Here is a 23,842-nt window from a genome sequence, read left to right as displayed (position 1 = left end):
AATAACTTTTAAATTATAAGTTTGCGCACTTTAAAATATGTATATTTGTGATCGGAAGATCTCTCGCTTTCATTTGATACCAAGTTACACCCCGAAATCGGAGGGTGCTAAACTAAATCGCTGCCGAAGTTTTTCATCTTGTTACCTTTGTTGTTGTTGAAAAATAATTCCACATGCCTTCCGAGATTTTTTTTTTTAATTTTCAGCCACTCTATGGCTGTATACCAAACCTTAACACAGGTCATACATATCACCCTGTTCTGAGAAATGCAACCATATTGTCGGTATTTCCTTTCTTCATTTCGTAGACTGGCATTTTCGAAATTAATTTTCGATATTCATTGCGAAACTTCCATTTGTACGATTTGTGAAATTGTCAGCAGAACTTAAAAAAAAGTCGGTAATTACGTGCGAAAAAAACACATTAATTGTAAAAAACGTTTCAATTGGCAAATATGTAATCCAGTAACAATTTGCAGTTAGCGTTGTGTAGAAATAATTAAAAGTTTAGTGAATTTCTTGGTTTTGATATTCCAGACGGATAACCAAGTGCGTGCGTGACACGACTTGGAATTTTTAGGTTCCTTATTTTTTGGAATTATTTTCGCCAAGGAGGGCAGAGTTTAATTAAAAAAGTACCTGAGGCTGAGCGCACGAACGGATTTTGTGGCCAATTTTGGCCGGAGGGACAACATCAAAAGCCGCGTGCTTTAGGCACACGGATCTATCGGAAAAAAGTCATTGGAATAGGGGGAAGGTACACTTATGTACATAGATAATAGCTGTGTGCTAAGCATACCATATATATATATATATACATATATATGCATGTAGATATATGTAAAGAAAGAAACTACACAAGAAGAGCCGTGAAAGTGACGAAGCATTAGAAACTCGACCATAAACGTGGCGGAGGGAATTATAGCCAAAGCGAAAGCATAACATTCTAAAATACAGTGAAAAACATACAACAAACGTTTCGACCTATTGTTTTGCTGATAACGTGGTGTGAATATATATTTTACATTCTTCTCTTATTTGGATATGTCAGTAAATCCACGATCGTCCTTTTCACAAATTTGGCAGGATGCATTTGTAAATGCCATAAGTGTTGCAAGTACAGATGATAGAGCTCAAGCACGGCAGCACGATACATTACAAGGTGCCCACTTCTCTAACATCTGTGCAACTACTATGAGCGGAAGTAATAACAATAACAACTTTGCAGCATTTGGTGGCATTGGAAGTGGTGGCGACACAGCAAGTGGTGTACGCAATAATTATGTTAATTTTAACCAATTCATCATGCAGCATAATTTATTGGGAAATTGTAATACATTTGGTTTGAACGGTGGCGGGAGCAGCGTTAGCGACATTTTGATTGGTAATGATAATGGTAACATTGGAGCAGTGGGAGCTGTTGGTGGCGTTGGCAACAACTCAACAAATTCAGCTATCACTCATGCGAATGTCAATAGTGGGGGCAATGTTCGAAATGCAAATGTCAATAATGATTACTCCAATATCGCTGATACGATGAGCAATAAATTACAAAATGGAACAAATAGAGATAGTGGACAATTGGACACTGGAGCAGAGCACACAAATGTAAGTCAATAAATAATGTTCATTTAGTTATCGTCTTGGTAAAAGTCTAGACCAGGTGTGGTCTAATACGCGTCCATAAATATCGAGAGAGGTGTCCGATGGCATCAGTATTAAAATATATAATTTTAACTGGTTCAAAAGATTTTAACGAAAAACCGAAAAATGACGACGGGTCCCTTCAAAACCGGGGGTGGAATCCATAGTATTTTTGTGCAGAACACCTGTGCGTTGGCGGCGGTTGTTGGTGTTGTAGCAGTGCTTCGGTTCTTTGGTTCAAGTTTACAATTTAAGAGATGGTTGGAGTCAGGTGAGGCATAGGTAAGAGTTTAACCTGTTACAGTATCCAGATATTGTTGTTGTAGCAGTGCTTCGCCCCATCAATAGGTGCGACCGATCACAAATTGTTATCAATATCCTCTAACGGGAGTCCAAAGAAACTTGCTGTTTCAATAGGGGCGGACCATAATGAGAGGGGTCTTAGAGGCGTTGGTTCCACATTACAATTAAAGGGATGGTTGGTGTCATGTGGGGACACATTGCAAGCGGGGCATACATTTTGTATATCGGGGCTGATTCTGGATAGGTAAGAGTTTAACCTGTTACAGTATCCAGATCGAAGTGACGCGCGTTTCCCTAGAAGAGTGCGCTCCACTTCTGCAAGTTCTGAGTATTTTTCTTTAAGAACTGGATTCGCCGCGCAATTCCCATCATAGCCGTATGAAGCAAAAATGCAGCCCCTCAGTGACAGGCGTCGAACATCTGTGTACTCAGGTGCCGTATTTTCTCATAAAGCTTACGGAGATGACCCCTTAAACCCTTGGGAGGTGTGGCCTCATCAATCAGGTGTCTGCTGGGATGCCCAGGTTTCTGGGTATTCCTCAGAAACTGTTTGTTCAGCATTTCATTTCTCTCCTTAATGGGGAGTACTTTTGTTGTTGTTGTTGTTGTAGCGATTAGGTTACTCCCCGAAGGCTTTGGGGAGTGTTATCGATGTGATGGTCCTTTGTCGGATACAGATCCGATACGCTCCGGTAACACAGCACCATTAAGGTGCTTGCCCGACCATCTCGGGAACGATTTATATGGCCACATTGAACCTTCATGCCATCCATCCCTCCCCACCCCAAGTTCCATGAGGAGCTTGGGGTCGCCAGAGCCTCGTCTGTTAGTGAAACGGGATTCGCCGCTCGAAGGTGAGGTTGACAATTGGGTTGGAGAAGCTATATATTGCGCTACACAACCCCTTGAATACCGGGGAGTACTCTCGCCTCATTGTGGGTGTTCTGGGGACTAGAGATATACGCCGCCGATAAACGCCGCCGCCGATTTTTGTCGTTTTTCGCACACCGCCGCCGAATGTCAAAAATATCGTCGCGGCGGCAGCGCCGTCCGGCGCGTTACTATATTTTCTACTCATAAGACTGTTTAGACCATTGTTCATGTCGAAAATTGGTCGGATATGGTCGAAAGTGGTATCAACGGATGCGCATCACTGACAGTTATAAGAAACTAATTGCTAAATTTAACTCATTCTTTTTTAAAAAAACAGGCTCTTTGGATGTCAGCTTAACACGTACTTTGCATCACCCAATTCACAAAGTTATTAAAACAAAACACTAAAAAAATGTTATATAATAAATTTATATGCTCACATTGCATTTTTTTTTTTTTTTTTTCAAAAAATGAATGAACAATGAATTCAAATAAAATGACCCAAGGCGAGCATGTTTTCAAATTGTCTTCAAGTTGTTAAAAAAAGCAAGTTACCAAAAAAAAGGTGCCGATTTTTAAAAAAATTTTATATTGCGATTGGAAAGAACAAGCGAAATCAGTGGTGCAAAATCCTTTAGTAGGTTCTAGGGGCATAAACACTCCTCAAACTTAAGGATATATATACGTATGAGAAGGGTTTGAAAAATACGTGGGCTTACATTCAAACATCTTTTGTTTATATGCGAAACTATACAATAGCGCCTGAAATGTTAATTTTGATTTTCACACTTCATCCTTCAACACCCAAGTCTCTCGGTTTGACATTTCCTAAAGTTGGCGGCCCTATCCAAAACTAGTCCCTTGGAGTGAAACACATAGATTATAGCCTATCAACCAAGTTTAAATATCACCTACACGTTATGGCTCCTTTTACAAATGTGAATACGTATTATTTGAAATTAACTGGGAAAACATATTTCCCTCTAATGACGTCAGTGTTTGTTATGATATTTTCTTATCGAATTTGAAACATTTCAAAGTATAGTGTCTCGTTTCGGGCCCAGGCTTCATAAATTACCATGGTATAAAAAAAATCTTAAGAGGTTGAAAAATAAGCGTAACAAACTCAATAACTTATTCAAGGCAGATTCAGATAATATCCTTCTCAGAGAACAGTTCACTACCAGTGTGCGTCAATTTAATGTCCTTGACAAATTCCTTTACAATCGTTATATAGGTAGGCTCGAAAATGAGCTTAAAGAAAATTCTAAAGCCTTTTGGAACTTTATCCGCTCTAAACGTGGTTCGACGAGTATCCCGATCTGCATGAGCTTTAATGGTGTAAGCTCCCAGTCCCTACCAGAAACAGTTGAGCTGTTTGCTGATTTCTTTAAATCAAACTATGATGATGCTGCTGTAGATCTGAATGACTCCTATTCGCGATCCGGGCTCTATGATCGTCTAGATTTTTGCTATGTCCTCCCTCAAACCCTCGTTAAAATGTGACAGTGACTGCCTCTGTGCCTTTGTCCTGAAGTTCTGTAGTTTATCTTTGTGCATACCTCTTCGGCATATATTAAATTTATCCCTGTCTTCCGGAACTTTTATCGATAAGTGGAAAAAAAGTTCCATTTGTCCAATCTATAAAGCTGGCAATAAAAATGACGTCTCTAATTATAGGCCTATCGCCAAACTAACAGTTTGCTCGAAGCTTTTTGAAAAAATTATAAAAGGGAAGCTAACTTTTGTCATCAAAAGCGTCATTGAGCCGTGCCAACATGGGTTTGTGGCTTGCCGCTCGACTGTTACGAACCTAGTGTCGTTTTCTGATTTCTGCATCTCTGCATTTCAGGACGGTTGCCAGGTAGATACTGTATACACCGATTTCACGAAGGCTTTCGATAAAGTTTCTCATAAAATCTTATTATTTAAACTGGAATGCATTGGATTTCACTCTGTTTTTCTATCATGGTTAAAATCTTATTTGTCGAATAGGTCCTTGTGCGTCGAAATTGAAGACTGTAAGTCCCAACCTTTCTTGGCAACATCCGGGGTACCTCGGAGTAGCATTCTTGGTCCTCTTTTAATTGTGCTCTTTAATAATGACATTGGTTCCTGCTTTAGTTCGTCTGATTTCCTTTTATATGCAGACGATCTTAAGATTTGGCCCGTCAGATGAAGTGCTCCTACAAAATGATCTAAATAATCTTGTTGCTTGGTGTAATGCCAATAGCCTCTACTTAAATGTCAAAAAATGCTTTCAAATGTCTTTTTCTAAGTCGTCTACCTGCATACCACGCCCTATGATATTTCAGGTGTTCCACTGGCTTCTGTCAAAGAAGTTATTGATCTAGGTGTTGTCTTCGACACCTCTTTCTCCTTCGTTAGTCATATCTGTTATGTCCTTCCGAAGGCTTACAGAAACCTTGCCTTCCTTCGCAGATATGCAAAAGACTTTAAGGATCCCTATACCAGGAAGGCACTTTTTATCTCTTTAGTTCGCTCAAAATTAGAATACGCCTCAGTTGTCTGGAATCCTATCTATAGTGGCCACTCTGCCAGAATAGAGAGGGTTCAAAGAAAATTCATTAGATTTTGCTTAATTTCTATTAAGTTTGACGATCCAACCCCACCCTATTACTCGCGATGCATACTTATCAATCTCCAATCTCTTGAAATCCGGAGAGCTGCGCATCTACTAATGTTTGTTTATGATCTCATTACTGGCTCTTTGGATTGTTCAGCTCTTCTAGCTAAAGTTAATTTTAATGTACCTAATAGGTGTCTTCTTACTTTTTTGCCCTTTTACTTGCGTGTCGGTAGAGCTAACTATTGCATGTTTGACCCGATTTTCCGCGCACTTACCGAATTTAATAGACTCTCAGGGAGTTTCCTTCTTGATTTCTCTTTGTCGAGAAGTACGTTCAAGTCTTCTCTGGATTTGTGCCTGTAATTTATTTTTATTATTTATTTAACTCAATGTTATCTTTTTTCTTTTTTACATATATAAGTTTGACTATATAGGTTTTATATCTTTCTATTCATTTGTATCTAGTCTGTAAGATTCTTTTCGATCATAGACTTAATAAACATATACATTAGGCCGGGTCGATTTCTGGGGAGGCAAGGCAAAAAAATCGCCCATTGCTCTGTGAAAATCGTATTCTAGGGATCAAAATAAGAAACTTTGCCGAAGGAACCATACCTCTAAAACGAATTTTTATGTCCTCCGCAAGGAGCTACTCTTGAAAAGTTTTAACCGATCTGTGAGAGGCCGAAATGGTCAAAACGTTGATTTCCTTAAATACATACAAACAAAATCTGGTAAAAGTCTAGTTGAGGGGTCGACTGCTGATACGCTACCAAAAATATCGAGCGTCTTGACATCAGTGTTAATAATCCGAAGGCGGAAAATAAAAATTTTAACTCTTTCAAAAGATATTAACGAAAAACCGAAAAATGAGCATCGGGTCCCTCCGAAACCGGGGGTGGGATCCATAGTATTTTTGCGCAGAACACCTTTGGCCCTTCGGCCGCGCTTATAAAAAATTACCCTGGGTGGGTCCAACACCGGTTTGGAGACCAAAACTATATCCGCGCAAAACACTTCTGTTCACAATTTTTTTTTTGTGGGTAAACAACATTACAACAACCACATGAAAATCGCCAACATCAACTGCAAATATCCCCGAACAGAGATACAATTTTTCTTTTCCGCCTTCGGATTATTATTGTCGAGGTCAATACGCGTCTTTTGACATATCTCGATATTTTTGGTAGCGTATTAGCAGTCGACCCCTCAACTAGACTTTTACCCAAAACCTTTCCAAATATTATTTTTTTAACTTTCCAATTTGCCGGCTCGAGGTCTATGTTTTTCTTGCAAAAACTAATAAAACACAAGTTTTTCGTTCTGCCAATATATTTCGAATTACCGTCGGTAATCGTTTTCAGGACAAAATTTATTTACACGTTTGTACTGCTTAACGTGGAGTATAATACTAACTATAATACTAACTACCCAGTTAGTTATACTCCACGTTACGTGAACCCGGTTTTTGATAGAGTTTTTCAGTTTGGTCGTCGGGCAAACTTCTGGTAGTTCTATAGATTTATTCGTTCATGTAATATCCGCAACCTAACATAAACTCATGAATTCGAAAAATTTGTTTAAATGGAGTAAGTACCTTTTACTACGGCTGACGGCTCCATCAAATGCAATCCTATTAGTATCAGCTAAAACTACAATTTTAAGAAAGGATCGGGATTCGATAGGGACTTTACGGTGGACCAAAGTTTACCCACACCGGTAGAGAGGTTACAACCTCTTAGGTGCTCCGCCCATTTCGCCCGCTTGTGTTCATCCACAAGCAATCTGATGCGTTGGTTTATATCCCTTATTTGGGGGTCGCCTGGATCAAGCTGTCTTATAAGGTCACGTTCTCTCGCTAAGTTTTCGGCCTCCGCCGGGAAGTGGGGCCGGATTTCGGGAATTCTCCCGGCGGGAATGAAATGTGCCGAGGCGGATTTAATGACCTTACGGAAGGCACGCTCCCCTTGGCGGACATCAGTCGGGATAGGGAGGGCAGCAAAACGGTTGTCTGTAAAGGATTTATAATCTACCCACTTTCCTTTTTTTCTACATATCAAAGCTACCTTCGCCAAGAAGGTGTTACTATCGTTTCCTACGTCGATGACTGCACAATAATGACCACAGGCCCAGGCCCACAGATCGATGAGCTTTGTAACAAAATAAAAGGCTACCTCCCTAATCACTCGAGTTTTTTTCACCTCGCGAAACTTGACATTATCACCGACTAAATCATCGGCGAGCTTATTTACAACATGGACGTCGCAAATGTCGACCATTTTGAACATCCACGTCAATGGCACCACGCTACCGAATGTCTTACGCCCCAAAATCTTGGGTGTGACGTTCTATCAGGATCTTCATTTTGGTGAGCATGCAGCTGCAATTCCAAAAATCCAGAGTCGTAATAAAATCATCAAATCTCTTGCTGGCATTACTTGGGGAAAAAATAAAGAAACTCTCATTACCACTTACAAAGCAATTGGCCAGCCGATTGCATGCTACGTGTCCCCGATATGGTCGCCAAGCCTTAAAACTACTCACTGGAAGAAGCTACAGGCCTGCCAAAATACTGCCCTCAGAACCGCAACGGGTTGTCTTCTCATGTCCCCAGAACACCGTCTACATAAGGAGGCGAGAATACTCCCCATCAGGAAGAGAAATAAAGTCCCTATCGAATCCGACTAAGCACAATGACAAAGTTTCCATCGCCTTTGGCGACAAAGTGCTGTTGGATGCGAAAAAATGCGCGAGCGCTTTCTGCCGACAATATATAATGCATCCTACGGTCGACTAAGATAGACGGAGAGCCAATAGACACGCACATAAACACAAATTCAGCGCGTCACCAATCACCATCACCGCTAAAGAGGTTAAGGACGCCATTGGTCGTGCTAAACCATCCAAAGCAGTGTGCCCAGACGGCATAGCCATCCCTATGCTTAAAAGCCTAGGGAAAGAGGGTTTCAAATATTTAGCGCATGTCTTCAACCTGTCTTTTTCCACCTTTGTCATACCCGATGGAAAATGGCCAAGGTGGTCCCGCTACTAAAGCCTGGGAAACCAGCTAACATACGTGAGTCGTATCGTCCGATATCTCTCCTATCGCCAGTGGCAAAGACGCTTGAAACCATTTTGCTCCCTTATTTCCAAGCAAGTTTGCAGCAGCCCCACATCAGCATGGCTTCAGAAAACTCCATAGCACTACCACCGCGGTAATGCCATTAGCACCCAGATAAATTGCGGTTTAAATCAATACCCCCACCATAGAACAGTACTCGTAGCGCTAGACCTATCAAAAGCTTTTGATAGGGTCAACCATGGCTCGTTACTGCAAGACCTGGAAGGGTCTACCCTTCCCCCATGTCTTAAAAGGTGGACTGCAAATTATCTGGGTGGTCGGCAGGCATCGGTGCAACTTAGAAACGAAACATCAAAACCAAGGAGAATTAAACAAGGGGTGCCACAGTGTGGTGTCCTATCCCCACTTTTGTTTAATTTCTACATATCTAAGCTACCTTCACCACCGGAAGGAGTCACAATCGTTTACTACGCCGATGACTGCACAATAATCGCCACAGGCCTAGGCCCAAAGATCGATGCGCTATGCAATAAAATAAACGGCTACCTCCCTGATCTCTCCAGTTTTTTCGCCTCGCGAAACCTGGCATTATCACCGGCTAAATCTTCCGCGACCTTATTTACAACATGGACGTCCCAAATGTCGACCATTTTGAACATCCACGTCGATGGCACTACGCTACCGACTGTCCTTACTTACTTACTTAATTGGCGCTTAACCGTCTAAACGGTTATGGCCGTCCAACAAGGCGCGCCAGTCGCTCCTTCGCTCCGCCAACCGGCGCCAATTGGTCACACCAAGGGAGTTTAAATCGTTTTCCACCTGGTCCTTCCAACGGAGTGGGGGCCGCCCTCTACCTCTGCTTCCATAGGCGGGTTCCGATAGAAACACTTTCTTGGCCGGAGCATCATCTTTCATTCGCATAACATGGCCTAGCCAGCGCAGCCGCTGCGTTTTAATTCGCTGGACTATGTTGATGTCTGCGTATAGCTCGTACAGCTCATCATTAAATCTTCTTCGGTACTCGCCATCGCCAACCCGTAGAGGTCCATAAATCTTTCGAAGAACTTTTCTCTCGAACACTCCCAAAGCCGCTTCATCTGCTGTTGTCATGGTCCATGCTTCTGCCCCATATAGCAGGACGGGTACGATAAGTGACTTGTAGAGTATGATTTTCGTTCGCCGAGAGAGGACTTTACTTTTCAATTGCCTACCTAGTCCAAAGTAGCATTTATTGGCAAGATTGATTCTTCGCTCGATTTCAGTGCTGATGTTGTTGCTAATGTTGATGCTGGTTCCCAAATAAACGAAGTCTTTTACTATTTCGAAATTATGGCTGCCAACAGTAGCGTGGTTGCCAAGGCGCATATGCGCTGACTCTTTGCTCGATGACAGCAGGTACTTCGTTTTGTCCTCATTCACCATCAAACCCATCTTTACCGCTTCTTCTTCCAGCTTGGAGTAAGCAGAACTAACAGCGCGGGTGTTTAGGCCGATGATATCAATGTCATCAGCATATGCCAGTAATTGCACGCTTTTATAGTATATTGTTCCAGTGCGGTTAAGTTCTGCAGCTAGTATAATTTTCTCCAGCATCAAATTAAAGAAATCGCACGATAGGGGGTCACCCTGTCTGAAACCTCGTTTAGTTTCGAACGGCTCGGAGAGGTCCTTCCCAATTCTGACTGAGCTGATGGTGTTGCTCAACGTCATTTTGCACAGCCGTATAAGTTTTGCGGGGAAACCAAATTCCGACTGTCCTACACCCCAAAATTTTGGGTGTGACGTTTGATCAGGATCTACATTTTGGTGAGCACGCAGCCGCAATTGTTCCGAGAATTCAGAGCCGTAACAAAATCCTCAAATCCCTCGCTGGCAGTACCTGGGGAAAAGATAAAGAAACGCTCATGACTACATACAAAGCAATTAGCCAGCCGATTACGTGCTACGCGTCACCCATATGGTCGCCAAGCCTAAAAATTACCCACTGGAAGAAGCTACAGGCCTGCCAAAATACTGCTCTCAGAATCGCCACGGGCTGTCTTCTTATGTCCCCAGAACACCATCTGCATAATGAGGCGAGAATACTCCCCATCAGGGAGAGAAATGAGATGTTGACCAAACACTTCCTGTTGAATACCCAGAAACCTGGGCATCCCAACAGACATCTTATTGATGAACCAGCACCGCCTAGGGGCTTAAGGAGTTGTTGTTGTTGTTGTTGTTGTAGCGATAAGGTTGCTCCCCGAAGGCTTTGGGGAGTGTTATCGATGTGATGGTCCTTTGCCGGATAAAGATCCGGTACGCTCCGGTACCACAGCACCATTAAGGTGCTAGCCCGACCATCTCGGGAACGATTTATGTGGCCACATTAAACCTTCAGGCCATTCCCCCCTCCCCACCCCCAAGTTCCATGAGGAGCTTGTGGTCGCCAGAGCCTCGTCTGTTAGTGAAACAGGATTCGCCGCGGATAGGTGAGGTTGACAATTGGGTTCGGAGAAGCTATATATTGCGCTGGAAACCTGAAGGGTTGCGTTACACAACCCCTTGAATCTGGTATTTTAGTCGCCTCTTACGACAGGCATATCTACCGCGGGTATGTTCTGATCCCCTAACCCGCTTAGGCAACCGAGGAGTCATCTCCGTAAGCATTTTGAGGAAATACGGCACCTGAGAACCCAGCCGTATGAAGTGAAAAAATACAAGCAGGTCCTTGGTGAACTCCATAAACAGGCGTCGGACCTTTATGCCGGGAATTGCCCGGTGAATCCAGTACTTAAAGAAAATTATTCAAAACTCTCCGAAGAGGAACGCATACTCCCCAGGGAAACGCGTGTCACTCTTGCTCAACTTCGTTCTGGATACTGTAACAGGTTAAACTCTTACCTATCCAGAATCAACCCCGACATACAAAATGTATGCCCCGCTTGCAATGTGTCCCCACATGACACCAACCATCTCTTTAATTGTAATGTGGAACCAACGCCTCTAACACCCCTTTCCTTATGGTCCACCCCTGTTGAAACGGCAAGTTTCCTTGGACTCCCGTTAGAGGATATTGATGACAATTTGTGATCGGTCGCGGCTCTTGGGTGGGGCGAGCATTGCTACAACAACAACAACAACAAGAGAAAAGAAATGCTAACCAAACAGTTGCTGTTGAATACGCAGAAACCTGGGCATCCCAACAGACATCTGATTGATGAGCCAGCACCGCCTAGGGGCTTAAGGAGTCATCTCCGTAAGCATTATGAGAAAATACGGCACCTGAGAATACAGCCGTATGAAGCCAAAAAACACGAGCAGATCCTCAGTGAACTCCACACACAGGCGTAGGTCCTCTATGTCAGGAATTGACCGGTGAATCCCGTACTCACTGAACAATACCCCAAACTTGCAGAGGAGGAACGCACACTCCCTGGGGAAACGCGGGTCACTCTAGCTCAACTTCGATCTGGATACTGTAACAGGTTAAACTCTTACCTATCCAGAATCTACCCCGACGTACAAAATGTATGCCCTGCTTGCAATGTGTCCCCACATGACCCCAACCATCTCTTCAATTGTAATGTGAAACCAACTCCTCTAACACCCCTCTCACTATGGTCCACCGCTGTTGAAACTGCAAGTTTCATTTGGCTCCCGTTAGAGGATATTGATAACAATTTGTGATCGGTCACACCTATGGGATGGGGCGAAGCACTACTACAACAACAACAACAAACAGCAGCGGGTAGTTGTTTTGTCTTGGAGAGCAGCGGGGATGCTAGAGGGTAGTGGGGGCGCTAAGGGGCAGACTACGGGACGCCCTTGGGGGTGAACAGCAAGGAGCCACAAAAGATTTGTAAAAGTTACGAGGACGTCGGGTTTTGGGGTCTAGCTCAGAGCATCCCGTCCGTTGCAACCATCCCTTGCAAGTGACACACTGACAATAGTGTGACCGTCCTAAAAATAATCTTTTCCGGCAAACGCAGCAAAACCATTTCTCTGGACCGGGATCAGGTACAGGTCCCGGATTGTGTTCGATACCTTTCCGGAGTAGGAGAATATGGCGCACTCCCGATGCAAGTACCTGTGGGAGGGACGCAACAAATTAAATGGATTTACACTGAAATGACAGCCCTTGGTCGGGAAATATCCCGAGTCGCTCCGGTACTTAGAAACGGCTGACTGTGAATGTGAAAAAGAAAAATCCGAACTTCAATTATATTTACATTACTGGAGAACAGCACTTCTCATCCAGATGCGTGAAATTTAAATTTGAAAGTAATGAATGTCTGCAATATTTAAATAAAAAAGAGAAAGAAACTATAAAATTACATATAAGGCGCTGGAATGTCGAATTAATCATATACATATGTATTAAGTACCTACTAATTAAATTTTTTTATTTGTTCTTACAGCTTTTCTCTAATAGTCTATTTTCACCATTCAATACTAGTAGCGGCCTATATTCCAATAATGGCCTTGGTGGTGGTGGTGGCAGTGGAGGTGTCGGCTATAACTCATATAATAATACAAATACCAATTTGAACTGTTTTGACAATATTTATACACCTTTTGGCAATACTGGCGGTTACTATATGAACCCCTTTGCCACTGGCTTTGACTTTAACCGATCAAGTTTGCAAGTCTCAGCACCCGAATTTGTGCCACGTTTTAATAATCTCACTTTAAATGATGACAAGTCAAAAAATGTCCAAACAAATAAACAAGAAGCTAAAGAAAGTGCAAGTAATGTTGAAGCTAATGAGAATCCAAAGAACTCCATAGCTCCTCCAATCAATGATTTACTTGAAGAAAAATTGAATGGTATTGGTAGTGTCCGTCGTGCTTTAGCTAATGATTTTGGAGTTGGTGGTGGTGCTGATGATAAGAAAGTTCCAATGTACTCAAGTAAAGATAATAATAATGCAAACCCAAATGTTGAAAAAAATGCCACTTTCGTCGATTCAGTAATGTCGGCTCAACATCAACAAAGAGAGCAGTATGAAAAGCAACAGGAAAAGCAACAAAAACCGCTACAAACTGAACAACAGCAAAATACACAACAGCATACCCAACAACTACAACAGCAGCAACAACAACCGATATTGGGAACAAAACCCGATACTATTGAAGACATTTTCGAAAATAAACGCCAACATAATGGCACAAATATTACACTTACAAATTCTAATTTGTTTAATCCCAATTCAACTGGTCCTTCATCAACTTCAATCGGTGGTAACATGAACTCACGGTATACTGGCGCCACCAATAAACAGCAACAACTCTCTTCCAATGACAATGGTTCACGTGGCTCATCATCAAATGGGTTTCCACGAAATATTAATGAATATACAGGCTCTCCGCACAATTACGAGCGCAACAACGTTGGTAATATTGGTGGTGGGAATAATAAACACAATAACGATGGATTTGATAAATTTGAAAAACCATCTGCTCGTGCTGAGCGTGAACGTGAACGTGATAGAGATGCGCGTCGTTATCAAAATGGACGGCGTTCGCTTGATTATCATCGTAGCAATAAAAGACGTGATGACTGGAATCGTAATCGTGATCGTATAAATGGTTTTCGTGTGGAAGAGAAATATTCATCAGATAATGGAAAGGATAGTCCACTTCCATCACCAGAAAAGGTAAGAGTTTGATTTGTTTTCAGATCACTTTAGATATCGCAAGCATTAATTTCAAGTTAGATCTTTTACGATCTCACACTATTAACAACTCATCCGGTGATTTCCTTGCTGTTAAGAAGAAACTTCGGCAGTCGCGCAAAATACCACAGTTTTTTTTTAAAACTGGGTATTGTTATCGCTGTAAAAAACACCTTGTCTTATACCTTGAGAAACGAAACGAAAACGTCTAGTTTTGAGATAATATCGGACCTGAATTATTCTTTCTGAATTATTCTCCGTACAATTATAGGAAAAGTAATCGGCTTCGTACGCTGTTCTTTCCAGTACCCCGATCCCAAGTTTTAAGAAAGTTTTCGGATACAGAAAAATATTGCTTTCGAAAAAAATAACAGTTCTTAAAAACAAGCCTGAGAGGTACCCGTTTCCCAAGTACCGGGTTATAAAAAATGAAACGGCCACAAACAACATACACTGTTCTTACAGGTTCCATAACTCTACCGGCTCCGAAAAAGTTCCGAATTCCGAAAAAGGACCAGTCTCAAAAATATTACCCGGTCGTGTAAAAGTTATCGATTTCGAATAAGCATCTAGATCTAGAGAAACAGTACTCGGTTCCGAAAAATTACCACATTCTAAACAATTCGACCACGTATCTTGAAAAGTAACCTTTTTTAAAAAAGGATTTGATCCTGAATAGTAACCGTTTTCTAAAAAGTAGAGGTTCTAAACAGTACTGGGTTCCAAGGAACGAGACGCAAAAAATGTACACTGTTCTTGAACATTTTACTGTTCTAGGAAGAACAAGGTCCGAAAAAGTTTTCAAAAATTACTCGGTTGGAAATAAGTAACTGGTAGCGTAAAAGTACTCGGTACTACAAAAAATAGCAAGGTTATACCATCTTTTATATAGATTACCAGTCGTCTACGAATTTTCATAGAAAACGGTTGTACTTTCGATAGATCTCTCTGTTATTTCATTTTTGAGTTCAGTTATACACCAACAACTACAGTTGGATATATGCACATTTTTCTTTATTGTTTTTTGCGAACAAACCACGTGCCTTACTAATAGTAAGACTTAATATTATCTTACCATGCCTACTAGAGGCTACATTGCAGGGGACAATAGGTTCGCAGCCCTATCCTCTAGCCCAAAACGCAAAAAAAAAACACCAATAATCCGTGACGAGTTCCCTGAGCAACGTACACCCAGAATCACAGTATCGAATCCGAAATTCGTTGTTGCTTCAACAAATGAACAAAAACCACTATCGAATTACTCATGTTTCGCTGTTCAGAGATCTCTGAACGTAATTTGTATTTGTATTTGTATTTATTAGGCAATCCATCCCAGCACAACAATTTGACAAAAATTATTTTACAGTGCTAGTCGGTAAAAGGCATAAAATAGGAACAATTTAAACTTGAAACTTAAAGCTAATGACTATGGCTAAGAAAAGGTTACAATAAATAATATATTTAATAAATAGTAAATAAATAAAATAAACGAATGGTAGAGTACATTTGCTTAGAAGGAATCAAGAATTAATGAAGAACTGGCGATCAGATATTAGCATACGATGTCTGAAGTGGGTAAGGAGAACAGATCTAGACGACTGGAGAAAATTTAGCCTCCGATACAGATAGTCAGGTTCCTTCATATATATTAATTTATGTAGCGTAGTGAGCGTTTTAAGTTTAATAAGGTTATCGAAAGAAATGTTTAGCAACCTGTAAGCATGTTGAGAGACGTGGTCAAGTCTTTTCAACCCATAGACGTATCTAGCAATGTTGTTATACACAACATTAAGTTTCCTCTTACATACATAGTCACAATTGGAGTAAACCTCACAACCATAAAGGAGCGTAGGTATTAAGTACGCTTTTGCTATTAGTAGACGAATATGTAACGGAGTAAAATATTGTGTAAGCCAGAGTGTACGAAGCATCCCATACACTTTTCCCACTGTGCGGAAGATGTGATCTTTCCATGTCAGGGTTTTGTTAAAAACTATACCTAGATTTTTTGCCGTGTCAACGTATTCCATAATAGTGTTGTGTAAAATTAAATTTTCCATTCCACTTTTATCTAGTGACCTTCTATGAATGACTATACATTTCGACTTCTTAGGGTTAAGACATAAGCCGTTCATAGAAGCCCACGTACCAATTTGACACAAATCGTAATTTAAGTTATTAATACATGAACTGGTACGATCACTAGGACAGCACATATACAATTGTACGTCGTCAGCATAAATGTGAATATTACAATACTTGAGAACACCAGGCAAATCGTTTACATACAAAACAAATAACAGGGGACCAAGGATTGAGCCTTGTGGGACTCCTCTTAAAACACTGACGAAGTCAGACTTTCTGCTACCAACACTTACTGCCTGAGTTCGGTCGGCCAAATACGATCTGATTAGGGCTGTTGCACAGTTGGAGAAATTAAATAGGTTGTCCAGCTTCTTGCAGAGAACGGTGTGGTCGACCGAGTCAAACGCTTTTGAATGGTCGAGAAGAGTCAGGAAAGCAGTAAAATTTTTGTCAACTTGTTCTCGAATATCCTCTATCACCGATAGGAGCGCCGTTTTACAGCTACGATTTGACCTGAATCCAGACTGGGAATCTGTGAGAAGGTTATTATTCTGCACATAAGTATTTATCTGGCAGTGCAAAATTCGTTCGACGACCTTGGAAAGGAAAGGCAGAATAGCTATAGGCCTATACTCCTTGTTTTGCTTGGGGATTGGGATTACCTTAGCAACTTTCCAACATTTGGGAAATACACAGGACGTCAGCACAGAGTTAACCAAGTAGGTTAAGTGAGGAAGGATTTTAGGAAGAATTATTTTTAAAAAATTTCGGACATATACCATCGAACCCCATAGAATTAGACTTTACTGAAAGAATGGCTTGAACGACATCACACTCATCGACACTAGCAAACTCAAGAGGACCAAAATCAACATTGGCGCGAATACAATAATTATCAGCACATATATTGTCAGTTGAGATTGGCAGATTTACAAAATTTTTATTTATCTCATTAATGTCTACATCAGGGAGGACAGAAATATCACATTTGGATTTTCCGATACCAATATGTTTAATCGACTTCCAGGTTTCCTTCGAACTCAAAGCAGCACTAAACTTGTTATTATAAAATTTCTGCTTAGCTGACCTAATGGCTTTGTTTGCAGCGATCCTAGCTGTTTTGAAGCAGTTGTGAGCCTCCAGGGTTTTGTATCTTTTCCATCGTGAGTAAGCAAGGTTACGCTGGTGAATTAAGTGTTTTAGATTGGCACTAAACCAAGGGGTATTATTGTGTGTAGCAGCTTTGAGTTTCACTGGCACATAGTTGTCGAAAAGCCTAATGATATGGTTCTGTAGGAATGATGCCTGATCATCGACCGATGTCAGTGTACGAATCAAGCTCCACTCAACCGACTCCACCGCTGCATTAAGGGAACTGTAATCTATGCTTCTAAAATCACGATATGTAAAGGAACATTGTATGTGTGACGTTTGGAAGTTGTAACTAAGAAATATTAGATCGTGTTTTGAAAAGCAAGATGCCGACAATTGATCGTAGTGGAGCAATTTCAGGGGATCATTCACAAAAAATAAATCCAGCAAAGAAGAATTTGAGTCATTAAAGTGTGTAGGTGAAGTTAAATTGGTGGGAAAAAGTCCAAGAGACTCCATACTTAGCTTTAGAGTTGAGTCGACGAGAAGGTTGGAGTTGAAATCCCCAGCGATGATTATATTATCATAGCTTATAAGTAGAGGCTCGAGAAATTCAATAAAGCCAGAGAAGTCAACTCCACGATTAGGTCTGTATGCACAGCCGATAAGAAGCCTTTCATTATTTACAGAGAACACGTCTACGAACACATATTCGACAAGATCACTTGGACTAGCACTGCAGCAAAGTTTACAGGATAAACTACTTTTAACATATATAGCAACACCACCACCATGACCACGTCTATCAGCCCTGAAAAGTTGATATCCATTTAGTTGGACCAAATCATTTTTGTGACATGAAGAAAACCAGGTTTCGGAAGGATATTGCGCAAATTTCCGAGCTTAGAGACGGTAACCTCCTTCTGGTCAAAGACAAGGCTTCAGCAGAAAAGTTTATCGCCGCCAAGCAACTTCCGGGTATATGCGAAATTAATTGCAAAAATATCATGACAACCTCAACTTCGTAAAAGGAACGATATTCGCGCTATTCGTAAAGTCACTACCAGAGGATGAAATAGTTAAAGAGCTATCATCTGCGGGGGTAATGAACGTTTCCAAGTTCACTAGAGTGATAGAAAATAAAAACACTCCAAGTGGTGTTATCCTACTTTCTTGGTATAAGGTCAAGGTAAGAGAGTATTTCCCAAACCCCATGCGTTGCAAATCGTGCCAGCTTTTAGGCCACAGTGAAGCACTGTAAGAACGCACCATTATGTTAAATATGCAGCTTACCCCCTCACTCAAATACGCCCTCTGAATGCACACGCATCAGGTGTGCCAATTGCAGTGAAGAACATCCATCTAAATTCAACAAATGCCCCAAATTTTTGCAGCAGAAAGAGATCGTTAAAATTAGAACGCAACGTGGGTTAGGTTGCAAGGGCTGAGTTGAACACTATGGTAACAGCTCACTACTTAGGCCACCAACGAAGGATACGAAGGATAGCCATCCTAAGCCTACTAAGCGCTGGACAGTGACAGAGAAGGTGCTGGACGCTCTCTTCCTCTTCTGTACATCTGCAGCTGCTACAATAGTCGAAGGTCGTTACCCCCATTCTAGCACCATGCGTGCCTATTAAGCAATGCCCTGTTAGAACCCTTATCAGGGACGATAGAACTGATTTGTTTAAAATCAGAAGCCCTTCTGTGCGCCCCTTGTCATATGAGGGCCAGGTTTGCCTGAATGTCTCACACGATGATATGGCTGACCATAGTCCATTTGCGATTCTTATAGTGCTTGTGTTCACACGAAGCCTGAAAGTGGCCATGGGTATGCCTACCGAATCATTTATCGTCGGTGGTGCCCCTTCTGGCCAGCTCGTCTGCTCTGCAATTGCCTTCGATATCCCTGTGCCCAGGTTCCCATATAAGGCTGATACTGAAGTGCTGAGCCATCTCGTTAAGAGATCTTGCGGCATTCAGCGACCGACTTTGCGTTGTCGACGAATGAGTCCAGGGCCTTTAAGGCGGCCTGGCTGTCTGAGAAAATAAACACCCGTTTACCATCCTTAGGCATAGACCCTAGATGGTTCACAGCCCTGTGTATCGCCAGCATTTCCGCTTGGTAAACACTACAGTAATCTGGTAGGCGAAAAGAGACCTCTAGACCCAGATCTGGCGAAAAGAGGCCTGCTCCCACCTTCCCGTCAAGCTTAGAACCATCCGTGAATATGTTGATGGCACCCGGTACCGTATATTGTCTGGTATTCCAGTCCTGTCGCGATGGTATATACATATATACCATAATTTTTAACGAAGACGTTTTTTGGCCAGTGCGCACCGGTATTGGGACGGGGCGCTCGTAGAGCGGCGATAACCGCTATTTTCTTCGCCACCAGGTCAAGAGGTGGAAGGTATAGCATTGTGTTGAGTGCTTCAGATGGAGTGGAGCCGAGAGCCCCGGTGATGCAGAGCTCCGAACTCGGTTGCACCTTTTGAAGCGTCTTCAGATAGGTAGTTTTAGCTAGTGCAGGCCACCAGACCAAGGCACCATAAAGAAGAATCGGGCGCACAATGGCTGTATAAATCCAGTATGTCACCTTGGGGGAGAATCCCCAGGAGGTGCCAATTGCCCTCTTGCAGGTGAACAGCGCTGCTGCTGCCTTCTTGCATCGCTCCACTATATGGTCACTCCATAATAGCTTCCTATCCAGAATTACTCCCAAATACTTGACTCGATCGCTAAACGCTAAAAACGTACCCCCAATTCTTGGCGGTGTTAGATTTGGTACCTTATACCTCCTCGTGAAGAGGACAAGCTCGGTTTTATCCGGGTTGACTTCCAAGCCTGTGGCTGTGGCCCAGTGCGAAATTTTGGATAGTGCCCCTTCCATTAGGTTGCAAAGAGTTTGCGGAAATTTCCCCCGCATGGTGACGTAGATGTCATCTGCACACGCGATCACTTGGTGACCTTCTGATTCCATGAGGCGGAGTAGTTGGTTGACGGTAACCACCCAAAGTAGCGGAGAGAGAACACCTCCCTGCGGAGTGCCTCTGCCAACCGGTCTGCGGATCACACATCCACCTAGCTCAGTTTTAATCTGCCTACGCGTAAGCAGATTGTATATAAACTCCACCAGGCACGCGTCCACCCCCAGATCGGTCAGCGCCGAGGTGATGACCCCCGGGAGAACGTTGTTGAAGGCACCCGCTATATCTAGAAATGCCACCAATGTGTATTCCTTGAGGTCTAGTGACCTTAGTATAGGCATGCTGTGCTTGCGAACGAAGCGACGGCTCAATCCTCCTCCTGATGTGGTCCTCTAGAAGTCTTTCGAGCGCTTTAAGCAGAAAAGAAGATAAGCTTATAGGCCTATAATCATTTGGTTTAGAGTGGGAGGGTTTCCCTGCCTTGGGGATAAAGACCACGTTGACTTCCCTCCACGATACTGGTACGTAATTGAGCCTAAGACAACCTATAAACATCCCTTTAATCCAGGGCCTTATAAGTTCGGCAGTATACTGGAGCTGAGCCGGAAAAATTCCAATCGGCCCGGCGATGAAGGTCTGTAAAGTCCAATCTATCCTTTTATCGTTTGTGATTTAGCTTATCAGCTGATCATTAGGTGACCCTCCGCTGACAATACTTGAAGACACGCCCGTACTTGCTGGGAAGTGCGTATCCATTAGCAAGTTTATGGTTTCAGCGCTGGAGTCCGTCCAGTGCCCATCCGGCTTTTGGACGTAACTAAGCTGAGTTGGAGATTTCGATAGCACCTTCTTTAACCGGGAGGCCGCGGATGTGGATTCAATCCTGCCGCAGAAATCCCTCCAGGAGGATCCCTTTCCATTCCGGATTGCTTTTTTATATATATTTATTTTCGCTTTATAAGCAGCCCATGAGGATTCATGTCCATCATGCTTTGCTTTATTAAAGGCCGCCCTACATGACTTCCTAAGTTTATCAAGATCAGACGACCACCATGGTGGTTTGTGAGTGCCTAACAGATAGTTAAATAGAGACTCACCTCGGTCATTTGTATCTCTGCTGCCTTAATGATAGATGCCTATAACTCCAGTTGCCGTGTCTCCTTGATTAAGGGTAAGAAGGCAACCCCCTGGTGGTCTTATGACCTTGCTAGGGAGGAAAGTCAGCAAACTCTTTAACGAGGCAAGGAGAACCGGCAACTGGGAGGAATACACCCAAAATCTAACTAAGTACAATAAGGAGATAAGAAAAGCAAAAAGGGAAAGTTTTAGGAATTTTTGTGAGGGAATTTCCAGCACGCTTGCAGCGGCAAGACTACACAAGGCCCTAGCCAAATAACAGAGACAGACAAACCTAGCAATTAGGCTCTCAGACGGTACCTATACCGCAACGGTGGAAGAGCGAGCAAAGGCCTCGCTGCAAGCGCATTTTCCTGAGGCCTCCCCGCAAGTACCGGAACCTGTATTCCCCAGAGTTAGATCAACCCCATCAGACTGGCAACTAGCCAACTCCCTCTTTTGTGAGGCCAGAGTCAAATGGGCAGTGGAATCTTTTGAGAAATACAAATCTCCGGGGGTGGACGGCATCTACCCGGCGCTAATGCAGCAAGGGACACAGATCATCCCACATCTCGGCAGGATCATGAGAGATAGCCTGGCACTGGGATATATACCCATGATGTGGAGAAGAGCAAGAGTAGTATTCATACCAAAAGTAGGAAAAAAGGACTATTCACAAGCAAAGACCTTCAGACCAATAAGTCTAACCTCCTTTGTCTTGAAGGCAATGGAAAAGATAATAGACCAAGAAATCAGGTCGAACGCCCTCAAGAGCTGGCCCCTACATTATAGCCAGCATGCCTACAGAGCTGGTAGGTCCACGGACACAGCTCTGTACCAGTTAACATCCGAAATACAGAGGGCGTTCGAAACAGTGCTTTGCGCTTTCCTTGATATCGAGGGTGCCTTTGACAACACATCTCACGAAAGCGTAAACATAGCACTGCAGAGAAGAGGAGTTCAGTTGCCTATCCAGAGATGGATTGACAATCTACTCCGTACAAGAATCGCTGGAGCCCAAGTAGGCAGCAGCGCAGTTAAGGTCATTACCACGAGAGGGTGCCCCCAGGGAGGTGTCCTGTCACCCCTTTTGTGGAGCCTAGTAGTGGATGAACTCTTGCAAAAGCTATCAAACAGTGGCATGAGATGCCAAGGATATGCTGACGACATCGTCATAATTGCAAGGGGTCAATTCGAGAGTACGCTCTGTGACATAATACAAAGAGCATTGAACATCACAAGGGAATGGTGCGCCAATGTGGGTCTTAACATCCACCCATCTAAGACAACCATCATCCCCTTCACCAGAAGAAGGGTCCTACCAGCCCTGAGAGCAATAACAATAGATGGCGTGGAACTAGAATATGGAACCGCAGTGAAATACTTGGGGATCATTTTTGACACCAAGCTCTTATGGAAACAACACTTCGACTCCATGAAGACTAGGGCCACGAGGTCCATCATGGTATGCAAACGTCTAGCAGGCAAATCATGAGGCTGTAGCCCACACGTGCTAAGATGGATGTATACCATGATAGTAAAACCTATGATAACATATGGCTCAATAGCCTGGGCATCGAGAACAACTCGGGCGACGACGAGGCAAGCACTGTCGAAACTTCAGCGACTGGCATGTGTGTGCATCACGGGAGCTATGCGCACATGCCCCACAACAGCGCTGGAAGCTATCCTCGATCTAACCCCGCTGCATATATCGATAGAGCAGTCAGCCAAGCGAGCCCTCCTCGGGCAAAGGTAAAGGCATATCGTCCCGGAACATGGAGGAATTGAGAGAGAAGATCCCAATCTCTCAACTGCCGAGGGATGATATCCTCAGGCAGATAGTATATGAGAAAAGATATAAAGTAGAACTGAGAGACAAGGGTACGTGGGAGGAAAACAGAATTGAGAGCATTCAGCAGGTAAACAGTATAGTATGGTATACCGATGGCTCGAAGACCCTAGAGGGGATTGGATCTGGAGTCGTTGGACCCAGAGCCAAGATATCAATACCCCTGGGAGCATACCCGAGCATTTTTCAAGCGGAGGTATTCACCATAAGCCAGTGCGCGGACCTGAACCTTCAGCGAAAATACTCCAATGAGAAAATTGCCATACTCAGTGACAGCCAGGCCGCCCTCAAGGCTATCTCGGCATTTGAAATAAAATCAGGACTAGTCCTTGAGTGCGTGGAAAAGCTGAATCAACTAGGAGCACACAACGAACTACTGTTGACCTGGGTTCCTGGCCACAGGGGAGTCGAGGGAAATGAGCAGGCGGACAGCCTGGCCAGAGAGGCAGCAACGATACGACCTATTGGTCCTGAGCCGTTCCTGCCAGTAGGCCCGCAGGAAATTAGGGGGCATCTATTAGCAGAAGAAAAGGAAAAGAGGGAAGAACAATGGCGTAATATGGCAGGCCTGAGACAATCTAAGCTACTGTTAGGGGGAGGGATTCAAGGGGTTG

General features: G+C 43.0%; 1 protein-coding gene across 2 annotated transcripts in view; it reads left to right on the top strand.

The window, feature by feature from the left end:
* Positions 1 to 338: 338 nt before the first annotated feature.
* LOC137239868 (protein shuttle craft-like) overlaps positions 339 to 23,842 on the top strand; it is a 76,607-nt gene continuing 53,103 nt past the window's right edge. Inside the window, exons 1-2 of one of the 2 annotated variants that reach the window (XM_067765618.1) lie at positions 339 to 1,608; positions 12,896 to 14,134. In XM_067765618.1, coding sequence (XP_067621719.1) covers positions 1,045 to 1,608; positions 12,896 to 14,134 — 1,803 coding nt within the window. In that variant the 5' untranslated portion in view covers positions 339 to 1,044. The remainder of the gene's footprint in view (positions 1,609 to 12,895; positions 14,135 to 23,842) is intronic. The other variant, XM_067765617.1, reaches the window with a different exon arrangement.

This window comes from Eurosta solidaginis, chromosome 2 (genome assembly GCF_040869045.1).
Source record: "Eurosta solidaginis isolate ZX-2024a chromosome 2, ASM4086904v1, whole genome shotgun sequence".
NCBI classification, from domain to species: Eukaryota; Metazoa; Arthropoda; class Insecta; order Diptera; family Tephritidae; genus Eurosta; species Eurosta solidaginis.
This window is presented reverse-complemented; position numbering and strand designations above follow the sequence as displayed.